The sequence below is a fragment of the Panthera tigris genome, chromosome A3 (genome assembly GCF_018350195.1).
Source record: "Panthera tigris isolate Pti1 chromosome A3, P.tigris_Pti1_mat1.1, whole genome shotgun sequence".
Lineage (NCBI taxonomy): Eukaryota > Metazoa > Chordata > Mammalia > Carnivora > Felidae > Panthera > Panthera tigris.
The window spans coordinates 65,363,847-65,386,508 of NC_056662.1; the positions used below are offsets into that span (position 1 = coordinate 65,363,847).

Genomic DNA, 22,662 nt, shown 5'->3' on the forward strand with positions numbered 1-22,662 from the left:
CTGCAGACCCCTGGCCTCCTTGGGCCTGAGCTCCTTATCTGTAAAATAGGGATAAAAATATCCACTCATAAAATTATGAACAGGATTAGATAAACCTGTAGATTCCCAACGAATTTTAGTTCTTCTCTCCAGCCACCATCCCCACCCAGCCTGTCAAAGCCCCTCCTTCTCCCGCTTGCGTCAGGAATCAAGAGCTAAGGAGGCAGTGCGGTGTATGGAGGCTAGGCTGTGGAATCAAAGGCGGCCAGGTTCCAACTAGCACTGCAGGATCTTGGGAGAGTTGTCTCACCTCTCCGAGCCCCCGTGAGCCGATCTGTAGAACAGGGATAGTAGTATGTACCACGTCGAATGTCTGTGAGGAGTGAAAAGCAAATCAAGTGAAGTGATTAGCACATTCCTTGGGATACAGCGGGTTCTAGGACAAAGCTAAAGCTGACAGTACTGGAGACCCCGGGGGTCTAAGCCAAGGGGGCTAGAGAGGGCGCAGTTCCCGGAGAGGCCAGGGGTTCACATGAGGGATGACACCATGTGGTCGGGGAAGCTGCCATTGCAAGGCAGAGGACTAGCAAAGAGCACCATCCAGTCCCCGCAGAGAGCCTTCTGGAGTTTCATTCCGGGCCTGCCCCTGGTCTGGGATGGGAGAGCACAGGAAGACAGGAGATACGGCAAGACAGAGACTCACCCCGGCCCTAATGCCCCTTGAGGAACCCCAAGTTTCCCCGCAGGGTCTGTCCCCCTTTTACGGTGTGAGCTTGCCACCACCTTTACTTCCCCTGCCCCTGTCCTCAGTGGTCTTGTTTGCCAAGCACAGCCGTGCAGCCCAGCCCTAAAGTGCTGGCAGTCTGATGAGACCCCATGACCGTGGCCGTAGGAGCACGGAGGGTTCCCAAGTGTTTCTAAGCTAAACAGCCTCAGTGGGGCATGTTTGACTCTGCACAAGGGATTTCTCTGTCTGGGAATTCTGCTTGCAGGAGCGTTCCTATAGCCCAACCTGCACATCACTTTGGTGCTCCCACCCACTACCCTAGGGGAGGAATTTGAGCCCTGGGCTGGGCATTTCTGTAAGCTCCGAAGTTTTCATTTATAACTTCATAGCTGTTCAGTTGAGATTTGCCTTCATGGGTTCATCGAACTAGTGTATATTGAATTTAATCTCCTCCCCACCCCACTAGCACCTGAGGTAACACACACAGCCTGCCAGGGAGCGTGGGACCTACTGGGCTGTGTGTGACTGAAGGAAGGAAGGTTCTCCAGAGGAGCTGGATCTGGGCAGAGAAAGCCAAAAAGTATTGGGGACAGAGAGCTACCGGGAAGAGGCATGGCAGCAGGGGAGGGCAAGGCAGGATTCACGTCAGGTCTTTTCAGCGGGAATTTAGTGAGCATGTACTTTGTACCCTCTGTGAAGCTGTAGGGGAGAAGGCTGGTTGACGTAAGAAGAATCACCTATAGAGGCGCCTGGGTGGCTCAGTTGGTTAAGTGTCAGACTTCAGCTCAGGTCATGATCTCACAGTTCGTGAGTTCAAGCCCCACATCAGGCTCTGTGCTGGCAGCTTGGAGCCTGGAGCCTGCTTCGGGTTCTGTGTCTCCCTCTCTCTCTGCACCCCACCCCCCAATAATGCTCTGTGTCTTTCTGTCTCTCAAAAATAAACATTAAACAAAATTTTAAAAAAAGGAAAGAAGAAGAATCACCTGAATGCTACCATCCTGAGGGGTTCCAGTGGCCGGAGGAGCCTCAAACATAAAGTGCTTGGGGAATACCAGGCACAGTACAAAATGCAGGACTTGACTCAGGGCAGGGGTCTTGGGGTTTGCCTCTTAAGGTTAGGGGGCAGGGAGGAAAGGTGATGTGAAGAGGAAAGCCTCCCTGGACAGGCCAGCTGGCAGGGCCTCTGTGAGCCACAGGAGCCACTGGCCACTTGCAGTCTCATAGAAGGTCCCGCCCGGGGTGGTGGTCTGGCAGCCAGGAAAAGACGGGCAGTGGTCCCAGGCTGGATAATGTGCATCGAAGTAGAAGCAGATAGAAGCTCAAACCTTCCCCAGGTGGGGGGCTCAGGCCTCCAGGCCTCCAGCAGCATTTGCTCTCTGAGGGGTGCAGACACCAAGGGAGACTGTGCACCAAGGGGTTGGGGGTGTTCCCCACCCACGCCAGCCTCCAAGGGGGCACAGCTGGCTATCAGGGAGGAAAGAAGCTCTGGAAACCCAGCTTGCATTGGGGGGCGGGGGCGTTAGTGCCCTGTTTACTCCCCACTGTCTGTGCCAGGATAGTGGATGGTAACAGATTTGGATTTAGCTTAAACTTGACACTCAGACATTCTTCTGTGACAAACACACATTAGGTCTGTGGCACATCATTACAGTTCCACATCAGCCTCACTCTCAGAGCAAGGTGATCCCGGCCTGCGGGACTCAGAGCCCCACATTATTCTGGCCTCTTCTTTCTGGGACCTACTCCATCCCCAAAGGGGTTTTATCGGTGCACAGAGCTTGAATGTCAGGTGTGTGAGCTCCGCTAGGTGTGGAAGAAGGTCAAGAATGGCAGGGACAGTGAGATATGATACTTGCCTTGAGTAGGGAGATGGGAAGATAAGCCCACAGTGGGGCTTACCAACTGCGATGACTCAGGAAATAAAGCAGACCTTGACTTGGGGCTTCAGCCAGACTTCCTCCCCACCCCTCCCGCATCTTAGCCAGTATTTGGAAACCACAGGTGGTCTTCTTGGGGGAGGCATGGCAGATTCAGGCTACAGGTACCCAGGCACCTGGGATGTGGGTGATCCACCAAAAGTTTCAGAATATAGTCACCCCAAAACATGAGATTCCAGAATTTAGCCCCCACTTTGTATCAGAGGCAACGAGCTAAGAGGAAAACACTGGACAGGGCTGGGTGCTGGTCCGTCTGTTTTTTATATCTTTGAGACTCGGAGCAAATCACTGAATTTCTCTGCTCCCTTCCTATAAAATGAGGGACTTACATAATCCCTAAAATGTCTTACAGCCTATGAGGGCAGGGATTGGAGGTTTTTGGAAATCAATTTTATTATAATAAAATTTACATAGAATAAAATTTAACCCATTTAAAATGTGCATTTTGATGCATTTTAACAAATGGATGCACCCATGTTACACCAGCACAGTGAAAGAAGATCTCTACCCCAAACTGTTCCCAGGTGCCCTGTGCCCCAAGGCAGTCCCTGATCTGCTTTCTGTCACTGGAGAGTAGATGTGTCTTCTAGAGTTTCGTGTGTGTGTGTGTGTGTGTGTGTGTGTGTGTGTGTATACACACACACATATATATGGAGCTGTGTAGTGTGTGCTGTTTTGTGATTTTGTGTCTGGCTTCTTTCACTCAGCATCCATGTGTGTGAGATTTAGGAACTACATTTTTAATTTTTTACTATGGAAAACGTCAAACATGTACAGAAGTAGAGAGAATCCCCATGTGCCCATCACCCAACACCAACAACTAGCCTGCTCTGGTTAATTTGTCAGGGGAGGGATTTTTATCTGTTTTGTGCACAGCAGCGTCCTCAGCAACGCCTGGCACGTAGTAGGTGTTGTAACATATACTATGAATGAATGAATAAGTTCTATAGATCGACAGTGTTTTTCCAGAGAATACTTCTCTCTTAGCTCCAGCTCTAAATTCTCTTGTCACCTTTTATGGCCCAAGATCTGTTCCAGTTTATGCCTCAGAATTTAGGGTGATAAGATCCTGCATTGGGAAACCTGAAAGTGTTGAATGGTAGGAGAGGTGGGTGACCTCATCTTGACTTGAGAGGCATACATTCGGGTGTTTACAGTTCCCGTTTCAAAGCCAGCAGGCAGAGCAACAATAAATTCCGGGCCAAGAGAACTGATTTCTATCTAGAACATTTTCATAAATAAGGGGGGTGGTATTGGTGAGTGGAGAAACAGGGCTTTTGCCCAGGACCAGATTGAAAAGTTTCTTTGGGCACCAAAAAGTCCCTGGAATTAGATAGATGTCAACCCAACAGGCGTCAACCATGACACTGCTTTGAAAAGTAGATGCTACATGAAAAAGGGCTGTACAATTAGAAGCGGAATGGGGCCAGGTTTGCCGCTGTGGGCCTCCCCACTTTCAGCTGGAGAACGCGGGCTCCTGATGCATCACCGGGCACAGGTCCTGCCGCAGCACGTCCCGCTGTGTGGGGCCAGCTCCCTGCAGAGCCCAGCTCGGGCGCTCAGGCCTCGGGCGGGCCACAGCATGTAGGGCGCTGTCTCCTCCTGAGCCTTTTTATGGCTGGCTATCCACCCAGGTTTTCTGCATGTTGTCAGTTCCAGACACCCCGACTGAGTGCCCCTTTGCCCTACTTCAGGGTCTCCACAGCAGTAGGGTGTGAAGTCAATTTAAGGAGTCAGGTGAAGAAAAAAGTGTAATAAAGACTAAGATAGGGTAGAGTAGGGTCAGGTCAAGTAGAATCAAACAGAATAGAATAAGTAGGATATCATGGGACGCCTGGGTGGCTCAGTTGGTTAAGCGTCTGACTTCGGCTCAGGCATGATCTCACGGTCCGTGGGTTCGAGCCTTGCATCGGACTCTGTGCCGACAGCTTGGAGCCTGGAGCCTGCTTCAGATTCTGTGTCTTCCTCTCTCTTTCTGCCCCTCCCCCTCTCACACTCTGTCTCTCTCAAAAATAAATGAACATTAAAAAAAGTTTTTAAAGAATAAGTAGAATATCAGACTATAGCACAGAATGCAATCTAGGTAAACTATGGCTTGCTGAATCATTTCTTGGGCTGATGGGATGAGGTGATGTGCACTAGGTTGTAGACAAAATGTCTTTCTTACTGTTGGTCATACTAAAAAGTTCTGAAGGGCTAGGCCCCTCTTCGCTCCTCATGTCTAAGAAATGACCCCATGAGCTGTAGTGGGGACGGTGGCTTCATGTACAGGGAAGATTGCAGGTGTGCGTTTGTAATGCAAATAACAAGGCTATTGGTGGAAAGCTCTGAACAGCATGCCTGTGCTGGGCTCCGTGCAGCAGCCCATCGCGCACGTGAACGCATCGATGCCTCTCGGAGGGAGGCAGGACGGCACATGTCAGGAACATGGGCCTTGGTGTTAGGACACCTGAATTCAGTCCCGGCTGCACCTTGGGCAAACTGTTTCCCAGTCTCTCCAGTGGGCTCTGTGGCAGTGCTCGCTACCCCTGGGGTGGGGGTGAGCAAAAGTGAATCAGGCAGGGGAAACGATTAGTGCAGAGCCCGGCACCTGAAAAAACCTCCATCCGTGGGCTTTAGTGAGGTTTTCATGTGCGGAAACAAGTGTGCCAGGCTCTGTACGACGATGCTAGGAATACAAGAGAGATGCCCAGTGCGTCATTATTTAGCGCTAGTTATGAGGAGTACCAGGAAAGAGAGGCACGGGACAACCGAGGGGTATGGGGGGACCAGCCTAGGCTGGGAATGGTTCCCCAGGAAAGGGAACTGATATAAGGGGTATTTCCTTCCCCACATGGCAGCACCAGACCCTGTCTTTAGTGGCAGAATGGAAGCCTTGTGGCCTCAGTAATGGTTTCAGAACTCCTTTACAGCATTTTGAGAGGGCAGTGGACTCTCCCTTATTCTCATTGCTGGTCTCAGAGGGCAGGCTCACCTTTTGAACAAAGCCGTTGCACTTTGCCATCCTCTGGGGATGCAGCAGGGTCCATTTAATTAACCGGGAGCTGGCAAGGCCCCAGCTCTGAGCCAGGCAGCGCTGGTGAGATGCCTGCCTCTCCAGGAAGCCAAGATTCACAGGCCACTTCGAGGCACCTCCAGGCTGATTATAAACTCCAGACTGAATGTCATCAAGCACCCATGTGCACCATACAGACAATGAGGACTTCTCCCTAGCCACGTGGCTCAAAATGACTCTTGGCTGAAATGTATGCATTATGCATTTGTCACCAAATTTTAGAATCAAATTGTCACAGCCAAAGGTGTGCATGTGGGTGGACTTTGGAAGGCCCGAAGGGTTCGAGCAGGTAGAAGTACCACCCTTCAGAGCCACACAGAAATGCCTCCTTTCCTAAAAGGAATGAAGAAATGCTGTCTGTGGAGTTAAGACTGATACAAATGACTTCACCTGGCCTTAAAAGAACCTTCTGGAAAGAGCCTCAGATACACAGTCTGTGTCCGGGGGACTTTTCCCAATCATTTTCATAGAGTCGCTTCAGCCTTCCTGCAGAGCACTGAATACACCAGAGGGAACGCCCCGTGCCGGGGACCCCCCCGCCATGGTCCAAGGGGACAATTCATGTCCTGAGAATCTTTCTTCTCTGTGTGGATTACTCAGAGTTATCATACGTTGGACAGATTCAGGCTTTATTCAAAGAGAAACTTTCAAATCTGTGGTTCTTAGCAATCAAATCACCGCCCCTTCAAGAATCTGCTGCAGTGAGATGTTTCCACATGCACAACTTGCTGTACTGTACGAGGTTCACGGAAGCCCTGAAGTCCATTCCCTAGCACAAGGCTTTGCAAATTGGCCCACAGGCTGAATCCAGCCCACTGCCTCTTTTTGTGCAGCCCTCGATCTAGGAATGGTTTTTACATTTTTCTTAAATGGTTGAAGAAGAATGTTTCATGACACATGAACATTATATGAAGTTCGAATGTCAGTATCCATATGTAAAGTTCTGCGTCCATACGTAAAGCCACACTTGTGCAACTGTCTGCAGCTGCCTTTGAGCCACGACAGCAGAGTGGAGTGATTGTAACAGAGATCCTGTGGCCCACAAAACTTAAAGATTTACTGTATGGCCCTTTGGAGAAAATTTGCCACCCCTGCTTTAAGAGTGAAAATCCAGGTTAAGAGTCTTGCTTGAAATACTTTACTTAAAATAATTGAGCTGTATGCGGTGCCCCGGGGGACTCAGTTGTTTAAGTGTCTGACTCTTGGTTTTGGCTCAGGTCATGATCTCATGGTTCGTGGGTTTGAGCCCGTGTCAGGCTCTGTGCTGACGGTGCAGAGCCTGCTTGGGATTCACTCTCTTCCTCTCTCTCTCTGTCCCTCCTCTGCTCTCGCTCTCAAAATAAATAAACTTAAAAAAATAATTGAGCCGTAAAATTTAGAGGCAAAAGCGACTTTGAAAATCACCTTCATGAGCTCCCCACTTGACCATGTTAAGCAGGGGACTCCAGGGAGTGGTGTCTTGGGCTCTCCTTTTAAAGTTCTGTGGGTTTTGGGGCACCTGGGTGGCTCAGTTGGTTAAGCATCGACTTCAGCTCAGGTCATGATCTCACTGTTTGTGAGTTCGAGCCCCACCTCAGGCTCCGTGCTGACAGCTCAGAGCCTGGAGTCTGCTTCAGATTCTGTGTCTCCCTCTCTCTCTGCCCCACCCCCACTTGCACTCTGTCTCTCAAAAATGAATAAATGTTAAAAAAAATTTTTTTAATAAAATAAAAATTAGGACCCCTAATGTGAAAATGTAACTGGAGCATTTCTTGACATTCAGAAGCCCTGGAAGCCCCAGGTCTTGTTCCTACAGGGGTCATCACCATGTGGTGCCCACCGTGCCCCAGTCTCTAACAGCCCCAAGTTCCCCAAGCTCCCCCCCCACACACACTCACACCCTGCTCATTACAGAGGAGAGATGACATCACAGCCAGCAGCGCTAAAAGTAAAATTTGTCTTCTTTCTTCTTCTTGTTTTTCTTATCTTGCTTTATTCTTGCAAGTTTAAAGATGGCCCACCAGGATATATAAAGGACATACTCTAAATATAATATCAGTGAAAATGAGGAAAGAAAAACAAAGGCAGGAAGACAAAAAAAAATCAGGAATGTTCTTTGTGGGAGTGTCACACATGTGGCTCTTAGCTTTTGAGAGCAGACTGTTAATTGTATAGCAGAGTGGGGGGGACGAGAAAGCACCCAGGGTGTCCTGGTGAAATAGTGACTGTTCTGTGAACCAAGATCAAGTAGAAATCGCTCTCAAGGATCATCCCAAAGACAGTGCTGTTTGTTCTAACCATACAGTTGTGATAAATATTGATGAGGAAGCAATGCTAATAATTCACATTTCTTCTATGCCATGTGCTGTTCTCACCACTTAAATGTATTATTTCACTTACTCCTTATAACGAATATACAGGGAGGGCTACCAGCATCCCCATTTTACAGATGATGAAAGTAAGGCCCAGAGAAGACCAAGTGATTTGCCCAAAGCCGCAAAGCTGGAGAGAAGCAGAAGTGAAATCCAGGCAGTCTGGCCACAGAGCTCTCGTGCTAACCTACTGAGCAGCACTGCCTCTCAGAGGCAGCACCTGGAGACACCAATATGCTTCCCAGTGAGCTCTTGGATGTCCCAGTTTATAAAGGCTAATATCAAATAAGGAAAGGAGGGCATGAAATTGAGAAGGAATGCCAATATACAGTGTGAACTTGAGAGGAAGCCAAATCCACAGCAACTACAGCCCTACATAGGCTTTTAAGCCACAAAAAGGCCTTTTGAAACTGCCAAGGAAAAGAAGGAAGAAAGGGACCCACTGCTCCTTTACACAGAGGGACCCAGTCAGGCTGCCTGTCGGGATCACTTGGGAAGCTTTAAAACATACACAGGTCTGGGCCGCACCCCTGGATGGTCCAATTAGTGAGGTGTGGGGCAAGGCCCAGGTGTCCATGTGGGCGCACTGTTGGATTTTTTGTTGTTTTTTTTTAGTTTTTATTTTACTCCACCTGGGGCTCATCATGACACGTGCCCTCCTTCACCCTCACTTATCTCCCCCCTGGTAACCATCAGTTTGCTCTCTAGAGTTGAGAGTCTGTTTCTTGGTTTGCCTCCCCTTTTTCTTTTTCTTCCCCTTGTTTTGTTTCTTAAATTCCACATATGGTATTTGTCTTTCTCTGACTGACTTATTTCACTTGCATTATACTCTCTAGTTCCATCCACGTCATTGCAAATGGCAAGATTGCATCCTTTTTATGGCTGAGTAATGTTCCAGTATGCGTGGGTGTGTGTGTGTGTATGACCTCTTCATTCATCAGTCAGTGGACACTTGGGCTGCATCCATATGTTGGCTCTTGTAAATAACACTGCTGTAAACTTAGAGGTGCATGTATCCCTTTGAACTAGTGTTTTCTTTGGGTAAATACCCAGCAGTGATTACTGCATCACAGGGTAGTTCTATTCTTACCTTTTTGAGGACGCTCCACATTGTTTTTCAGAGCAGCCACGGCCAGTTTGGGTTCCCACCAGCAGTGCACCAGGGCTCCTTGTCCAGGTTCCCTTTGTTTCTGACGCACAGGCAGGATGGAGAACTGCTTTGTTACCAGTGACAAAAAGCAAGGCTGTTACCTTGTCTCTAACTTTTCCCCAAAGAGAAGTCTCTTAGAAGTACAAAGATTAGGGCAAAACCCAGTAAAGATTAACTGATTTCCAAGGGAGAAATAAGTCATTACAAGCCAGAAATAAGTACCAAAATAAGAAGAAATCAAAGTCACATGCAAATCAGTTGCATTTGATAAAGCTCACCTGGGGAGCTAGGACAGGCCATTCCCTGGGCCAGATCCCTGAGCAGTGACACTGAATCTCTGATGTGGGGCCAGCATCACTGTTATGTAAAGTTCCTGGCGGTCCAGTGTGCAGTCACTGGTCTAGGCCCAGGTGAACTACATGTCAGGTTACTAAAAAATCTGCTGTGCCCACTACTTGGTAATTTGGATTTCCAGAATCCAGCAGTGACACCAAGCGATGGGAGATGGGCAGACAGTCTCCCCGTATTCAAAAATAGGGAAAATGTAGATTTGGGATACTTGGAGGTAGGTGCTGTTAAAGCAATTTCTAGAAGTTTTTATGAAAAGATACTTTGTGAACACTGGGGGAAAATGGTAATCACTTGGAGCCAATTAACTTCATTTCTAGACCAATAGACCAGAGAAATGCAACAGCGTTAGGTGTCTTTATTCCAGCAAAGCAATTGAAAGTCTTTGATATCATCCTCCTGAACAAGATGGGAAATGTGACCATGCCTGCGTGCCTGGGTGGCTCAGTTGAGCACCTGACTTTGGCTCAGGTCATGATCTCGCAGTTCGGGAGTTCGAGCCCCACATCAGGATTGCTGCTGTCAGTGAAGAGCCTACTTCGGATTTTCTGTCCCCCTCTCTCTGCCCCTTTCCCACCTGTGCTGTCTCTCAAAAATAAATAAACATTTTTTAAAAAGTGACCTTGGCTGGTCAATTCACAGTGGATTTAACCATAATGCCCCCAAAGTCTGCTGGGGTGCCTGGATGTTGGCTTTGCAAGAGGGCTGTTTGTAGAGGGCAGGCCAGAAGGGTCCAAGCCTGAGCCTGCCTTACATGGTATTTTTATGCATGTCTTACTGGAGTAATGGGAGGCATGCCAGTCATATTTTAGGATGACACAGAGTCGAAGGATATAGCAGACAAGATGGATGATAGAATTAACATTATATTCCCATAGTATTTTCACGTTTACATGAGCTTTGCTTATATGCTCTCATAGAGCCCTCGGCAAGCTAGGCATATTTATTATCCCTACTTTGTTGGTAACAGACTGAGATCAGAGAAGTAAGTTACAAAATCATTATTTATGATTATCTCAACAAGCCGGAAATAAGCACCAAAGTAAGAAGAAATCAAAGTCAAATGCAAAGGATTACATCTGGATTCAAAACAATCTATTTCAGAAGATTGACATTTGTATCAGTTGCCTAGGGCTGCCCAAACAAAGTGTCCTAAACGGGGTGCCTTAGAACAACAGAAACCTATCATCTCACGGTTCTGGGGAGGAGAAGTCTTTAATCAAGCTGCCAGCAGGGCCTTAGCGCCCCCACAGCCTAGAGGTGGTGGGGAGAGTCCTCCCTTGCCTCTGTCAGCTTCAGGTGGCCCCAGACATTCCTTGGCTTGTGGCAACATCTCCGTTCTTCAGGTGACATTCTCCATGTCTCTGCACGTGGGCTTCCCTCTGTGCAGGTCTGTCACTGTTCAAACTTCCCTTTCTTGTAAGGACCCCAGTTACACTGGGTGAGGGCCCACCCTCATGACTGCATCTCACTTTGATGACATCTGCATGGACCTTATGTCCTCCAAATAAGGTCACATTCTGAGATACCAGAGCTTAGGAATTCAACATCTCTTTTTTGGGAGATGCAGTTCAACCCATAATAGGGTCACACTGGATAGGTAACACTAAGAGCATCATCGATTTATCACAGCTCCCTGAGAAATGGAACTAGGCATCGGATTAACTTGAGGGTTCCTACCAAGTAGAAGGTCATGCCACAGCACTTGGCATTGCTCAGACCAGAGTCAGGAGTGGAAAGGTCAGCTGTGGCCACTACATGCTAAGAAGGAGGTGGGTTTTAGAAAGGAGGGAGCCACTGAGGGCTCAGGGCAGGATAGGTGCCATAAAAGCTCCATGGGCGGCCGAGTGCCAGGGGAGCCCGTACATCTTGCTCTGATTTCTATAAAGAAAATCCCGAAGTGTGACCAATTCGCACTTAACAAGATCAAGAGGGGAAGAAAGGAATGGAAGATTATGTTTGGAGCAATTTCTAGGTAAATGATAGTTAACTTGAAATTCTGTTCCAGCCCTCATTTTTGCCAGGCAAGGCATTATGCGGTTTTACATCCTTTATTTCATTTAACTTCACACGTAAGCATGGGTGCATTAACATACACACGTATACGCTGTTATTTACAATGTAGGGGTATAATGAATAGATATGTGTCTACAAAGATTTGTTTAATAGAGAGCAAGTATGTAAAAAGAGCCAAGTGGAGCTTAGGCGAGAATTTTGACATTTCAAAGCTAGGAGGAATTTGGGGTTTGACTGCTCTGGTGAATGAAATTATTTCAAGCAAATGAATATTTGCACATCATCTGCTGTGTCCTAGGTGTCTTAAGGTATCTGAGAGGAGGCTGTGACACACATAGCATTTTAGAAGGGGCCAAATGCATGATCCAGAAAGTGCTGTGGGAGCTGGGAGGAGGGTGAGATTGGGTAAGGTGGCTGTCAGGGAACTCCGAAGAGGGAGTCGGAACCTGATGTGGGCCCAAGACCAAAAAAAGCTGGCATTTTGGAGACTGTGTGGAGACAGCATGTTTCCCCCTCCCCCATTCTGATTGTGTGCGTGGATCAGAGTGACGACAACCTGTGCTCTCGTCATGCCCGGAAGAGGTAAAGAGGTGTGGGCAGGGACCAGCGACGTAGCCACATGAAAGCCAGCCCCATGCCCCAGCTGGTGAGATTAGGGAGTTTTCTTGGTGCTTCAGAACAAAGTCATCTGTTGATCTTGTAATCAGATGAAGACAGAAGCAGAAATCGCTGGCTCTTCTGAAAGCTGGTGTTTATGACTTCAGTACAGTGAGAGAAAGAATGGCGCCAGCCAGACAGGAAGCAGGCATTCAGGCCGCCTGCCCATGTCCGTGCTGCGATCCAAGCACTACCACAGCCGGCTGATCCCCCAAGCCCTCGGCCGCCTCCGGTGATTTATAAGGCAGGCCCAGTGGCACTGCTTCTCCGTTGCAGTTTCTCAAAAGGATCTGGAGGGACCTGTAACTGTTTCCATAACCTACCTCACTCCCCCGTTGGAGATACCAAAGGTAGGCCCTTGCCCCAGAGTCAGCCCCGGACCTCTCAAATCCCAGACCTTATCTCTCTCGGAAGGGATGCCAGAGGGAAGGGGAGTGTCATTTTCCTCTAACATTAGCCACAAGGGTTAGTGTCATAAAGTCCCCTTAGCCCATCTGTCTTTGATGGAATTTTCCCAAACCCTGGTTGAACCTGTTTGTGTTGGTCTCCTGCCAGCAATCAGGGAACCCCAGTGCCCCAAGCTGACTGCTGCTCAGAGAGGAAACCCCATGAAGTAGGCCTAAGTCTGCCTGTTTCTCTGGGCTGCCCCGCGCTAGACCCCTCACAGATCAGACCTCAGCCGTCTCGCCACGTCACCTGGGATTCCCCGACGTGAAAAGCCCATCTGGTAGAACAGCTGCCAGTGGTCCTGAAGCCAGAGCACTTACCTGGCTCTGGATACAGTAGAAGCAAGAGCAGTGCATTCACTCATTTCTCAGCAGCTATTTATTGAGCACTCACTGTGTGCCAGGCAGTGCACTAGGATGGGGATGGGATGTGAGTTCAACCCAGTCCCCATCCCCAACAAACTCACAGATTAGTGGAAAGGAGGAGGATGCGTGTGATCAGGGCTGTGATAAGGCAGGAGAGGGCTCCTGGGTGGCGCAGTGGGTTGAGCATCTGACTCTTGGTTTCTGCTCAGGTCGTGATCCCAGGGTCGTGGGATTCAGACCTGTGTCAGGCTCCGTGCTGAGCGTGGAGCCTGCTTAGGATTCTATCTCTCCCTCTGCCCTTCTTTTCTGCTTTAGTGCACTCGCTCACTCTCTTGCTCTCTCTTTCATAAAAAAAAAAAAGAGAGAGAGAGAAATGATGGAGCACCCATAAGAGGGGTGGAAGGACAGGAAGGCTGCTTGAAGGAAGGCCATCTAAGCCTGGTTGGGAAGGGTGAGCAATTCAGCTGGGTGATGAGGACATGGGACAGAGGCAGGGGTGGGAGAGGGGGTTCCAGGCACAGGCTTGGAGTCAGGGGAAGCCAGTGAGTCCAGAGAACCTCATGGTCCAGCAGGGCCCAGAAGCAGTGGGGAGCTATGCGGGGATAAGACCCTGAAGGGCCTTAGAAATAGAGGACTGTAAGACCCTGGGACTTTTCCCAAGGGCAGTCAGGTGCCATTGGAAGAATCTCAATCTCTGGACAAAGCACTGGGATGTTCAGGTAGACCCTAGCTCTGCACTCATTCAGCATTTGGAGGCATACAGATAAATGTAAGACTCAGTCCCTCCTTCGAGAAGCTCATGACACCAATGGGCAGGTCACACAGACTGTGTTGGGTAGCAACCAAGCTGTCTATGATGTGTGCCCATGGCACACAGGTGCTAAGACTTGGAGGTGCATTTATTGGGTGCCCATTACATGTTGGAGTCTGCACTGAGGCACCTAACATCTGATGTCTCATTGAGTCCTCAAGGCAATCTATAGAGTGCCTGTCACTACCCCCATTTTACAGATGAAAAAACTAAATTTCAGAGAGTGACCTCACAGTGTCATATAGCCAGGAAGGGGCAGTACCAAGATAAGAGGTCAGCTAGTGCTCTCCGTCCTCCTCCGTGTCGCCCCGCTAAGTGTGGGACAAGCATGTAGGATGGGCTTCATGAAGGAGATAAAGACTGAAGAGGTCCCAGGGTCACCTCTCAGGCTCCACACTGTGGGCTAAGAGTATAACATTTAGACTCTAGGGGAGGCATATGGGAAGACTGAGGATCTAGGTCAACGGGGAATGTCTCTGGGGGGTTGTCCATCTGAACCTTGGAATTGAGTCGTATGCTCGCTCACAGGGAGGCCCCAGCTTTTCAAAGAATAAAATCGGTGAATAAAGGATATAATGCCCAATCCCCTCCACATTGAGGATGCTATGCTGTCTACATGCTATTAATAGGGAGTGGTGTTTCCCAGAGATATTTGCTTTGGAAAACTTCTCAAGTCTCTAAGGTTAATGGTCAGGAATTGCACATAGTGGGGATCTTGGCTTCTTGAATTGGAAATGAGTAACTGACATGCATTCAAAATGTTTCCAAGGAGGGGCGCCTGGGTGGCTCAGTCGGCTAAGCGTCCGACTTCAGCTCAGGTCACGATCTCGCGGTCCATGAGTTCGAGCCCCACGTCGGGCTCTGTGCTGACAGCCTGGAGCCCGTTTCGGATTCTGTGTCTCCCTCTCTCTGACCCTCCCCCGCTCATGCTCTGTCTCTCTCTGTCTCAAAAATAAATAAACATTAAAAAAAAATTAAAAAAAAAATGTTTCCAAGGAAACCAGGGCCTGGGCCAGTTTGGATAAGGGGGCGGACAAGGCAAGTATGTCTTTCTCTAGAGTTCTTAAAGAATGGCACCGTCACTGAAATGCCACCCATGATTCTGTGACCCCTGGAGAGCCCAGAGCTGACTTGGTGGTGCCCCAAAATAGCATGAAATGGAGCTAGAGGTCCTCTGGGAAGGACATCCCTCGCTGTGCTGACCGAACCTGGTTGCCTGGTACACAGTCAGTGAGTGATGAAATTCAGACGTCCTGTGGAATCTAGCTCCGTCACTACGCTCAGCCGACCTCAGGCAATGAAGCCAGTTTCCATGGACACTAATGACTGAAAAGGTGAAGCACAAACAAGTAAGCAGACAGGGAAGGCCAGTGCCCGAACAGTTCCAGATTTTTCAACGTTCCTCATCTCAAGGGCAACACACACATCCTTCGGGTCCTGTTTCCATCCCTTGGATTTTCTGTATCTCTCTTCTGTCTCCCTTCTGAGGTCTCCGAGACCCACTCAACTATGCAGCTCAAGCCCAGAGAAAAGACACGAAGCAGGACTGATGTGGCCGAAAGATCCAGTCATCCCTGCTGTGTGCTATCCTCCTGATTCTGATCTCAGCCTGGGATGGTCTGAACACATGCCCCCTCCCCCCAGCCAAGCTCGCCCAGTACAGGTTACCCACTCTCGCCCCGACCCACAGCTTCTCCTGCCACACTCACCCACTGGCAAGCCCTTCTGGCTCCAGGCCTAGCAGTCTGGCCTGAATGTCTCCGGGTGGACTTTGATCCTTGCCATGTCTTTCCATTTCTCCAGTGTCCAGCTTTCTAGACATTCTATGCAAGCAGCATCATGCAGGGATCTGGATTTGAATCCAACTCTGCTCTTAAGTAGTTGGGTGACCCTGGTCACCAAATCTCTTTGAGCCACAGTGTCTCCATCTATAAAATCAGGGTAATAGTATCTGCCTGTTCTAAGGATCAAATAAGGAAACAAATGGGCAGGTGCTTTATAAACTATAAAACCACAGTTCCCAAACCATGTCCTGCAGAACTCTGCATCTGAGACGGATGTTAAGCTATTCAGGAAAGGGGTGCCTGAGGTGGGGCGGGGGGGCCTCAGTCGGTTTCACTCTTGATTTCGTCTCCAGTCATGATCTCATGGTTCATGGGATTGAGACTCGAGTCAGGCTCTGTGCTGACAGCACAGAATCTGCTTGGGATTTTCTCTCTCTGTCTCTCTCTCTCTCTCTCTCTCTCTCTCTCTCTCTCTCTTTCTTTCTGCCCTTCCCCTGCACATGTGCACTCTCTCTCTCTCTCAAAATAATTAAATTTTTAAAAAAAGCTATTCAGGAAAAAAAGTTTCACGTCAAGTTTGAGGAAGGCTGTTCTAAACAAAGTGAACCAGGTTTCTTGACCCTATGACATCTCAGAGCCTTTAATTTGCCACTGTATGTGGCAAACGTCCAAGAGCAGGGTGCAAAAATAGCTTTGTCTCTAAACCACCTTTTTCATAGAGTATTATTAACATCTTTTAGGTTACTAGTTTCCACAGAACAAAGCTTATATTAATTAATATTCCTCCTACAAATAATAATGCTAATCTTTCCACAAGATTTATTCCATCATCCAGGTCACTAATCCTGGGTAACACCAGTTAATCAGTACCTGAAAGGGTATTGCTGGAGCTCCTTCAATCCTCTGGGCATTGTGCCATGTAGTGCAGGGCGAGGGGGGCGGGCGTTGAAGGCCTCCGCAGTCGGACTCACCCTGCCTCCCTCCATCCCCATGCTGGACTCCACCCCGGGCAACTCGGGGAACCCTGTTCTACATCTTCCGTGTTCCCACCTCCCCACCCGCCATCTTTGTCCCACCTCTCCCTGCCGAGGTGACTTCTTCCCCTCTCTGCCAACACGACCGTAATTCATTCTTCAGGTCCCAGCCAAGTCCCGACTTCTCCACGGAAGTTTTTCTAACTATCGCAGTGTGTGTTCTAGACAGTAGTACTGGCTCCCAGATCAACTGGAAGTCCCGAAAGGCAGAGAGAATATTATTTACACTTCCATGTTTTTCTCCAAAAGCCAGGATTTGTTTGTTTGCTGCTCTCCATCCCCCATGGACCATAAGCCCTATTTCGGGAACTTGAGCCTCTAACTGGGTATGGGTCTTTCGGGGCTGGGGAGTCAGTGCAGTGGTGGGTTTTTCCACATGGCCATTCATTCAGTAGATGCTTATTGTAGGGAACCCAAGGTTGAGTAAGACAAGGCCCCTGCCTTTAAGGAGCTCTTGGGCAAGGCAAATAGCCACAACTCGTTGCAAGTCAGCATGTCGAGTATAATCATGGAAAGAATGTAGGAGCACAAAATAGGGTTCGTGGTGGATGCAGGTAGGGATCAAGGCAGGCTTCCCAGAAGACGGTCCCCTGCCCCCACTCTACTCATCCTCCTACTTAGAAGAGGTCATAAGGAGCAGACCTGGCAAGGTTATGGAGGTCTACCTAGAGACAAGAAAGACCACTGGAGACTCCATGGGAGAGACATTCAAGTTTGTTCCCCGGGTCACAGGGACAGAGGTCTTGATGGAGCCAGAGGGTTAGATTAGCAGGGGGAGTACGGGATGAGAGCTATGCATCCCACGCTCCCAAACACGCGTGCTCCACCCCCACACGGCAGTCTGTGGGAATCCCACTTCCCTGCTTTTCCATCATACCCTCTCACCCCTTCTTCCCTCTCACCTGGACTCATTCTTCCTTTCCAAGTCCTCTGCCACCTCCTGGTCCTGGGGCCATCCGTCGTGACCTCATTGGAGCAGCCCCGTGTCTTCTCTCAGTAGCTAGAGGCCTGCTTTGGTGAGAGGCTGGTCGGTGTGATGCCCACTCCCTGTGGGGGGGCCCCGGGAGGAAGGTCAGCCTGGAGTCAGTGCTTTCTCTTTTCTTCTCACAGAAAACCAAAAGAGACGTCAATAACTTTGACCAAGACTTTACCCGGGAAGAGCCTGTCCTCACGCTCGTGGATGAAGCAATCGTGAAGCAGATCAACCAGGAGGAATTCAAAGGCTTCTCCTACTTTGGCGAAGACCTGATGCCCTGAGAAGCTGTTCCAGGTGGAGTTTGGTGACGCTGCAGGAAAGGGTGCCGAGAAGAGTCCTATTTCTGGAGGCTCAGAAGGCCTTGAACTGCCTGTCCTGTTCTCCAGAGCCCCAGTCCCTCGTCTACCCTCTATTTATTGTGTTCCCTCACCCCAGGCGGGCTCCTCCCTCTTCCACCTGGGGACCAGAAGGCACTCTTGGTTCTTGTCTCACCAGTGATGCAGAATCGCATGGGGTCAGCGGTCGGCTGGACACACTGCGTGTTTGGTCTGTTGGCAAGCCCGTTTCCACTCCTCAGGGGCTCCTGGCAGCGAGGCAGCTTCGGTTCTTTTACTTCAAAGAGCAACAAGAAAAGCAAACAAGAAGGGTCTGGCCGTGCTATTGGACATAGGGGCCCAATCACTCTCACTTCTGAGAGCCTCGGTTCTGAGGCTCCCACTTTTGAGAGCCTGCCACCCTCAGCCCTTCTGTCCAGGAGAGACAGGTGCTTCTTCGGCATGGGGGTGGGTGCCCTCGAGGCGCGTTGTGGTGGAGGCACACCACGAGATGCATGGGTTGGCTGCCCGTGTTCGGCAGAACGGCCAACACTGGCTTGCTTCAGTTGTAGCTCTTGGGCATGCCAAAGTTGTAAGAGCATGTGTCTCGTGAAAGAAATCACTCTTTGTAGAAAAAGAAATCGGATTTTGAACTCGGTTAACATTTGAAGAATATATCACCAAATTGGCTTTCTAATCGGCCAAAAGATATAAATTCCAGTATTAACGCAGGTAGATATTAAAGGGCTATTATACAATGAGAAACCAACTGTCCAGGGTTTAGGCTGTTAGCGTTTTTGTGGTTTGTGGCACACGGGAGCTGGATGAATTGAGAGAGAAGAAAACAAGTAATGCTCATTCTTCAAATTCTGCCTGAACACAGAGGCCACCGCAGCAATGGCCAAGACCCTGAGGTTCTAGGAAAACTCACTCCCAAATTCTCTTTCCAGTTTCGTTCTGAGTTCCCAGCATACGCTCTATTTATTTCCTGCAACAGTGTGTTCCTTTTGCGCACTTCTACGAAGAATTGGTAGTACTGCTGTGTTGTGGTTTTTAAGACATTAAACATGTAAAGTTAAATATGAAATCTCTGCTCTCGGAGCAAGCCGAATGAGGCTGAACGTGGGTTATGCGGAGGGAATCCAGAGACGGAACAGCAACTTATCTGCAAACTGCCAATGTGGCGAGACGTGCTCGGAGTTTTGTTTCTGTGCGACATGCAAATGGCAACTCGCGTGGGACCCTATTTCATGGATGTGATGTTACCTCCTGTAGATATGCTAACAGCGTTACATTCTTTGATTTCCAAGGGTTCTCTGTGGCTTTGTGTATATGTTTCCGGAGGTTATTTGATTATCTATTTTACCGAACTGATTTTAGCAGGGAATGGAATCCATTCCAACTGTTGCACGCGGATTTCCCGGCTGCCCCTAAATATAGATACGTGTGAGTGGCAAAGTGGCACCAATGAAGCTTTTTGCCTTTTGTACATTTGCGATTTTTGTATATAGTGTTTGCTGCAAGGCCTGTGGAATTAATTCATTGAACTTAGAGGTATCAACTGCTGCATGTTCAGGCATATTATAAAACTTTAGTCTATGAAAGAATAATTACAATAATGTCCAGGTGCAATACTCTGTACGCGTATTGGTTCAAGTTACCGAGAGATAAGGTGTGTTTCTTTTTTGAGGATGGGGAGGAGTCTTTAGTATTGTTTATTTCATTTTGGTTTATTTCAAAAGACGTAAACATATAGTAAGCTACACTAAATCTCACATACAGTTCTCCTGTGCTCTATTATGCCCCAAGAGGGATGGGGAAGCGAAAGGAATGTTTTCGATGGTGGTTTCGAAGCTTGGACGGTGACCAGCTCGAGCCCATAGAAGGTTGGTGTCCATATTTGCATCTGGTTGGCCATAGCCTTTGTTATTACTAAGGATGACATTCAGTTTCCTTTTGTCTTTATTTTTTAAAAACTCAGGTGTAGTTATGATCCGTTCTTATGAGACTTAGAAATACTATCACTCTATCAGTTTGTGTGTTTGGCGTACCAGTGAAGTGAAGAAGAACAGATTAACTTAATTTCTCTTCGGTAACTTGACATACTGGGGGAGAGAGAGACTATCTTCCGGAATTGAGTACAAGCACAGAAACATCTTCACGGTGGCATCATCTCAGTTTTTAAGAAGACGTGACAATACTGCCCATCATACTCCTGCATCACTACTGCTCTGTTTCTCCTCTGCTTCCTTCACCACGATGAACCTGGAACAGCCAAGCAAGCTCTACCTGCAAGACGAGCGGCCTGCTTCAAGGCCCCGGTGGCGTTCCCATGTCAGCAGGGCTCGGGCCCTTCCTACAGGACAACTGGCATTTTGGCTGCAGAGTCAAATAATACATTCCACCCGGCAGCTCCAGGCAGTCATTCGCGGGGTGCCTGGCCCAGAGATGCCCCCTTCCAGCACCGAAGCTGGGCTGGCTGGGATGCCTCCTGCTTGGGGCCGGAGCTGATCAGTTCTCTCACAGGCGGGTTCAAATCCCATGTCGTCTATAGAAAAAAGCTTGTGTGTTCCTCGAGTATTCACTGTTTCATTTCAATTTTCACAAGGCTTAGGAAGCGGACACACTATTACATTTCTTTCTAATCTATCCAGCTCTTGAGTGCAAAAAAAAAAATGCCAAAAAATATATGAAGGATAGCTGTTCTCCTGTGTTCTCTCATTATGGACTTTGTGAAGTGGAAACATCGTTTTTTCCTCCAAAGGTGAAAAAAATGCATTCTTGCTTTAAAAAAAAAAAAAGAAGGCTAAAAAATTACCTCTTTTTAAATTATGTGCAAAATAATTCTGGCTAAATATAAAATGTACTCAATTTTAGGGGTTTTTTTGTATTGTGATGCTTTATTTGTACATTTTTTTCCTTTCTGGATGTAATTTTAATCTCTTGCCATTCATTAGTGTTATTTCATTGTAAACATTATTGTGCCAAATGTACTGTATTCAAAAGGATGTGAATGTGTATTGTTTCAGAACCTAATAAATACAATGGCGTTAAATCTTATTTCTCGGCTCCAATGAGCATTTCTTTATCTTCTTTGGGAGTGGCAGCGTGGCACCAATGAAGCTTTGTGCCTTTTGTACATTAGGGATTCCAAATTGCGAAACCTAGGCATGGTTTCGGCTTTCCCCTTCCCTTTGAAGCTGCACAAAGGAGGGGTGCCTGGGTGGCTCAGTCAGTTCAGTGTCTGACTTCGACTCAGGTCATGATCTTGCGGTTTGTGGGTTCGAACCCTGCACCCGGCTCTGTGCTAACAGCTCAGAGCCTGGAGCCTACTTTGGATTCTGTGTCTCCCTCTCTCTCTCTGCCCCTCCCCGCTTTCTCTCTCTCTCTCTCTCTCTCTCTCTCTCTCTCTCAAAAATAAATAAACATTAAAAAAGAGAGAAGAATATGCACAAAGGATGCAAATGGCCGTACTGGCTCACCCCAGCCTCGCCTCTGTGCTTCTGGGACTACCACCATCGAGATGGAGGGGGCCTGAGTAGATCAGATGTGGCTCTGGGCTGTCTGGGCGCAGAGCGAAAGCACGCAGTCGGCCTGGGAGTGCTGGAATTTGGACAAGCAAAGCAGGCAGCACCCTCATTCTTATCTTTCTAGCAAAGCAAACACCGAATGAATCTTCTTGAAGCCAGTGCCCATTCAAGCCTCGTCAGGACTCAGGTTCTGGCCAGTCGCTCAGAACTTCAGGCTTTGGAGTCCAGGAAACTCCTTCAAGACTGGGGCCCCTTGCAGGCTGGTCCTGGAGCACGACTGGTCACTGGGGCTCTGAGCTTTAGCGTGTGCCCACCGCCCCTGCTCAGCCAATGTTCGTGGCTACCATGGTGGCTCCTGGGCTCTCCGGTTCCTCCTTTGTTCTGGAGTGTTCCTTTTTGGCCACTCCATTCATGTCACGCTGCTGGTTCTGCAAGGCTCCTCCTCATCCTTCTCTGACACAGATTTTTCAAGAATATTTGAAACTCCTAAGTACGCCCTGGATATACCACAACTTTCAATTAGCCACAACTTTGTCTTCCTTCCAAGTTGTGGAAATAATTGCAGTTTTACCATCTGTCATCCTCAGGGGTAAGGGTGGTGCTTCCTTGTGAGCCCTCCAATGACTATGGCATGTCATCCTGAATGTACTCTCGGTTTCCCCTTAGCAATGTCGCCTGCCTGCCTGCCTGCCTGGAGATGTAGGAAAAGGACCCCCGGATCCACCCCAACAGGAAATTTGTATACATCACATATTTTCCTCCCTTGATGCTGGTAAGTTTCTAGGTAAGTGACCAAGGAAAAGCAAACCTCTTGCCAGCTTATCTGTCTTATTAATTTACATAAAAGTCAGAAGAAACAAAAGGAGCCATTCCGGAGAGTTCAGAGGACCTCTCCAAGCATTGCACTGAATGCAATCTGACCAGCCTACACCTCCCTTGCCTGGTAGCCCAGAAGAGACAGCTCCAAAGTCCCGGAGATGAGGGAACTCATCCTCCCAAATCTATATACTGCACAAATCACTTTGAAGCTATAGGAAAAGTCACTGGCTGAGCAGCATCCCTGGTTCGGAACCTCTCTCCCCACCGCTAGCCACATTCCAGGAGAGAATGCCCAGCGCTGGTAGGTCTGTTCCAGGAAGAGGAACACTGTCTCCTGGCGAGGCCTAGATGGCTCCAGAACC

At 48.6% G+C, this 22,662-nt stretch overlaps 1 protein-coding gene across 5 annotated transcripts in view; it reads left to right on the top strand.

Annotated features, from left to right (window-relative positions):
• Positions 1–22,322, top strand: part of PRKCE (protein kinase C epsilon) — a 497,130-nt gene extending 474,808 nt beyond the window's left edge. For 3 of the 5 annotated variants that reach the window (XM_007097856.3, XM_042981319.1, XM_042981320.1), the window contains exon 15: positions 17,772–20,977. In XM_007097856.3, coding sequence (XP_007097918.2) covers positions 17,772–17,918 — 147 coding nt within the window. In that variant the 3' untranslated portion in view covers positions 17,919–20,977. Of the gene's footprint in view, positions 1–17,771; positions 20,978–22,147 lie in introns of those variants that run through there. The other 2 variants (XR_006215687.1, XM_042981318.1) reach the window with 2 other exon arrangements.
• Positions 22,323–22,662: the final 340 nt, after the last annotated feature.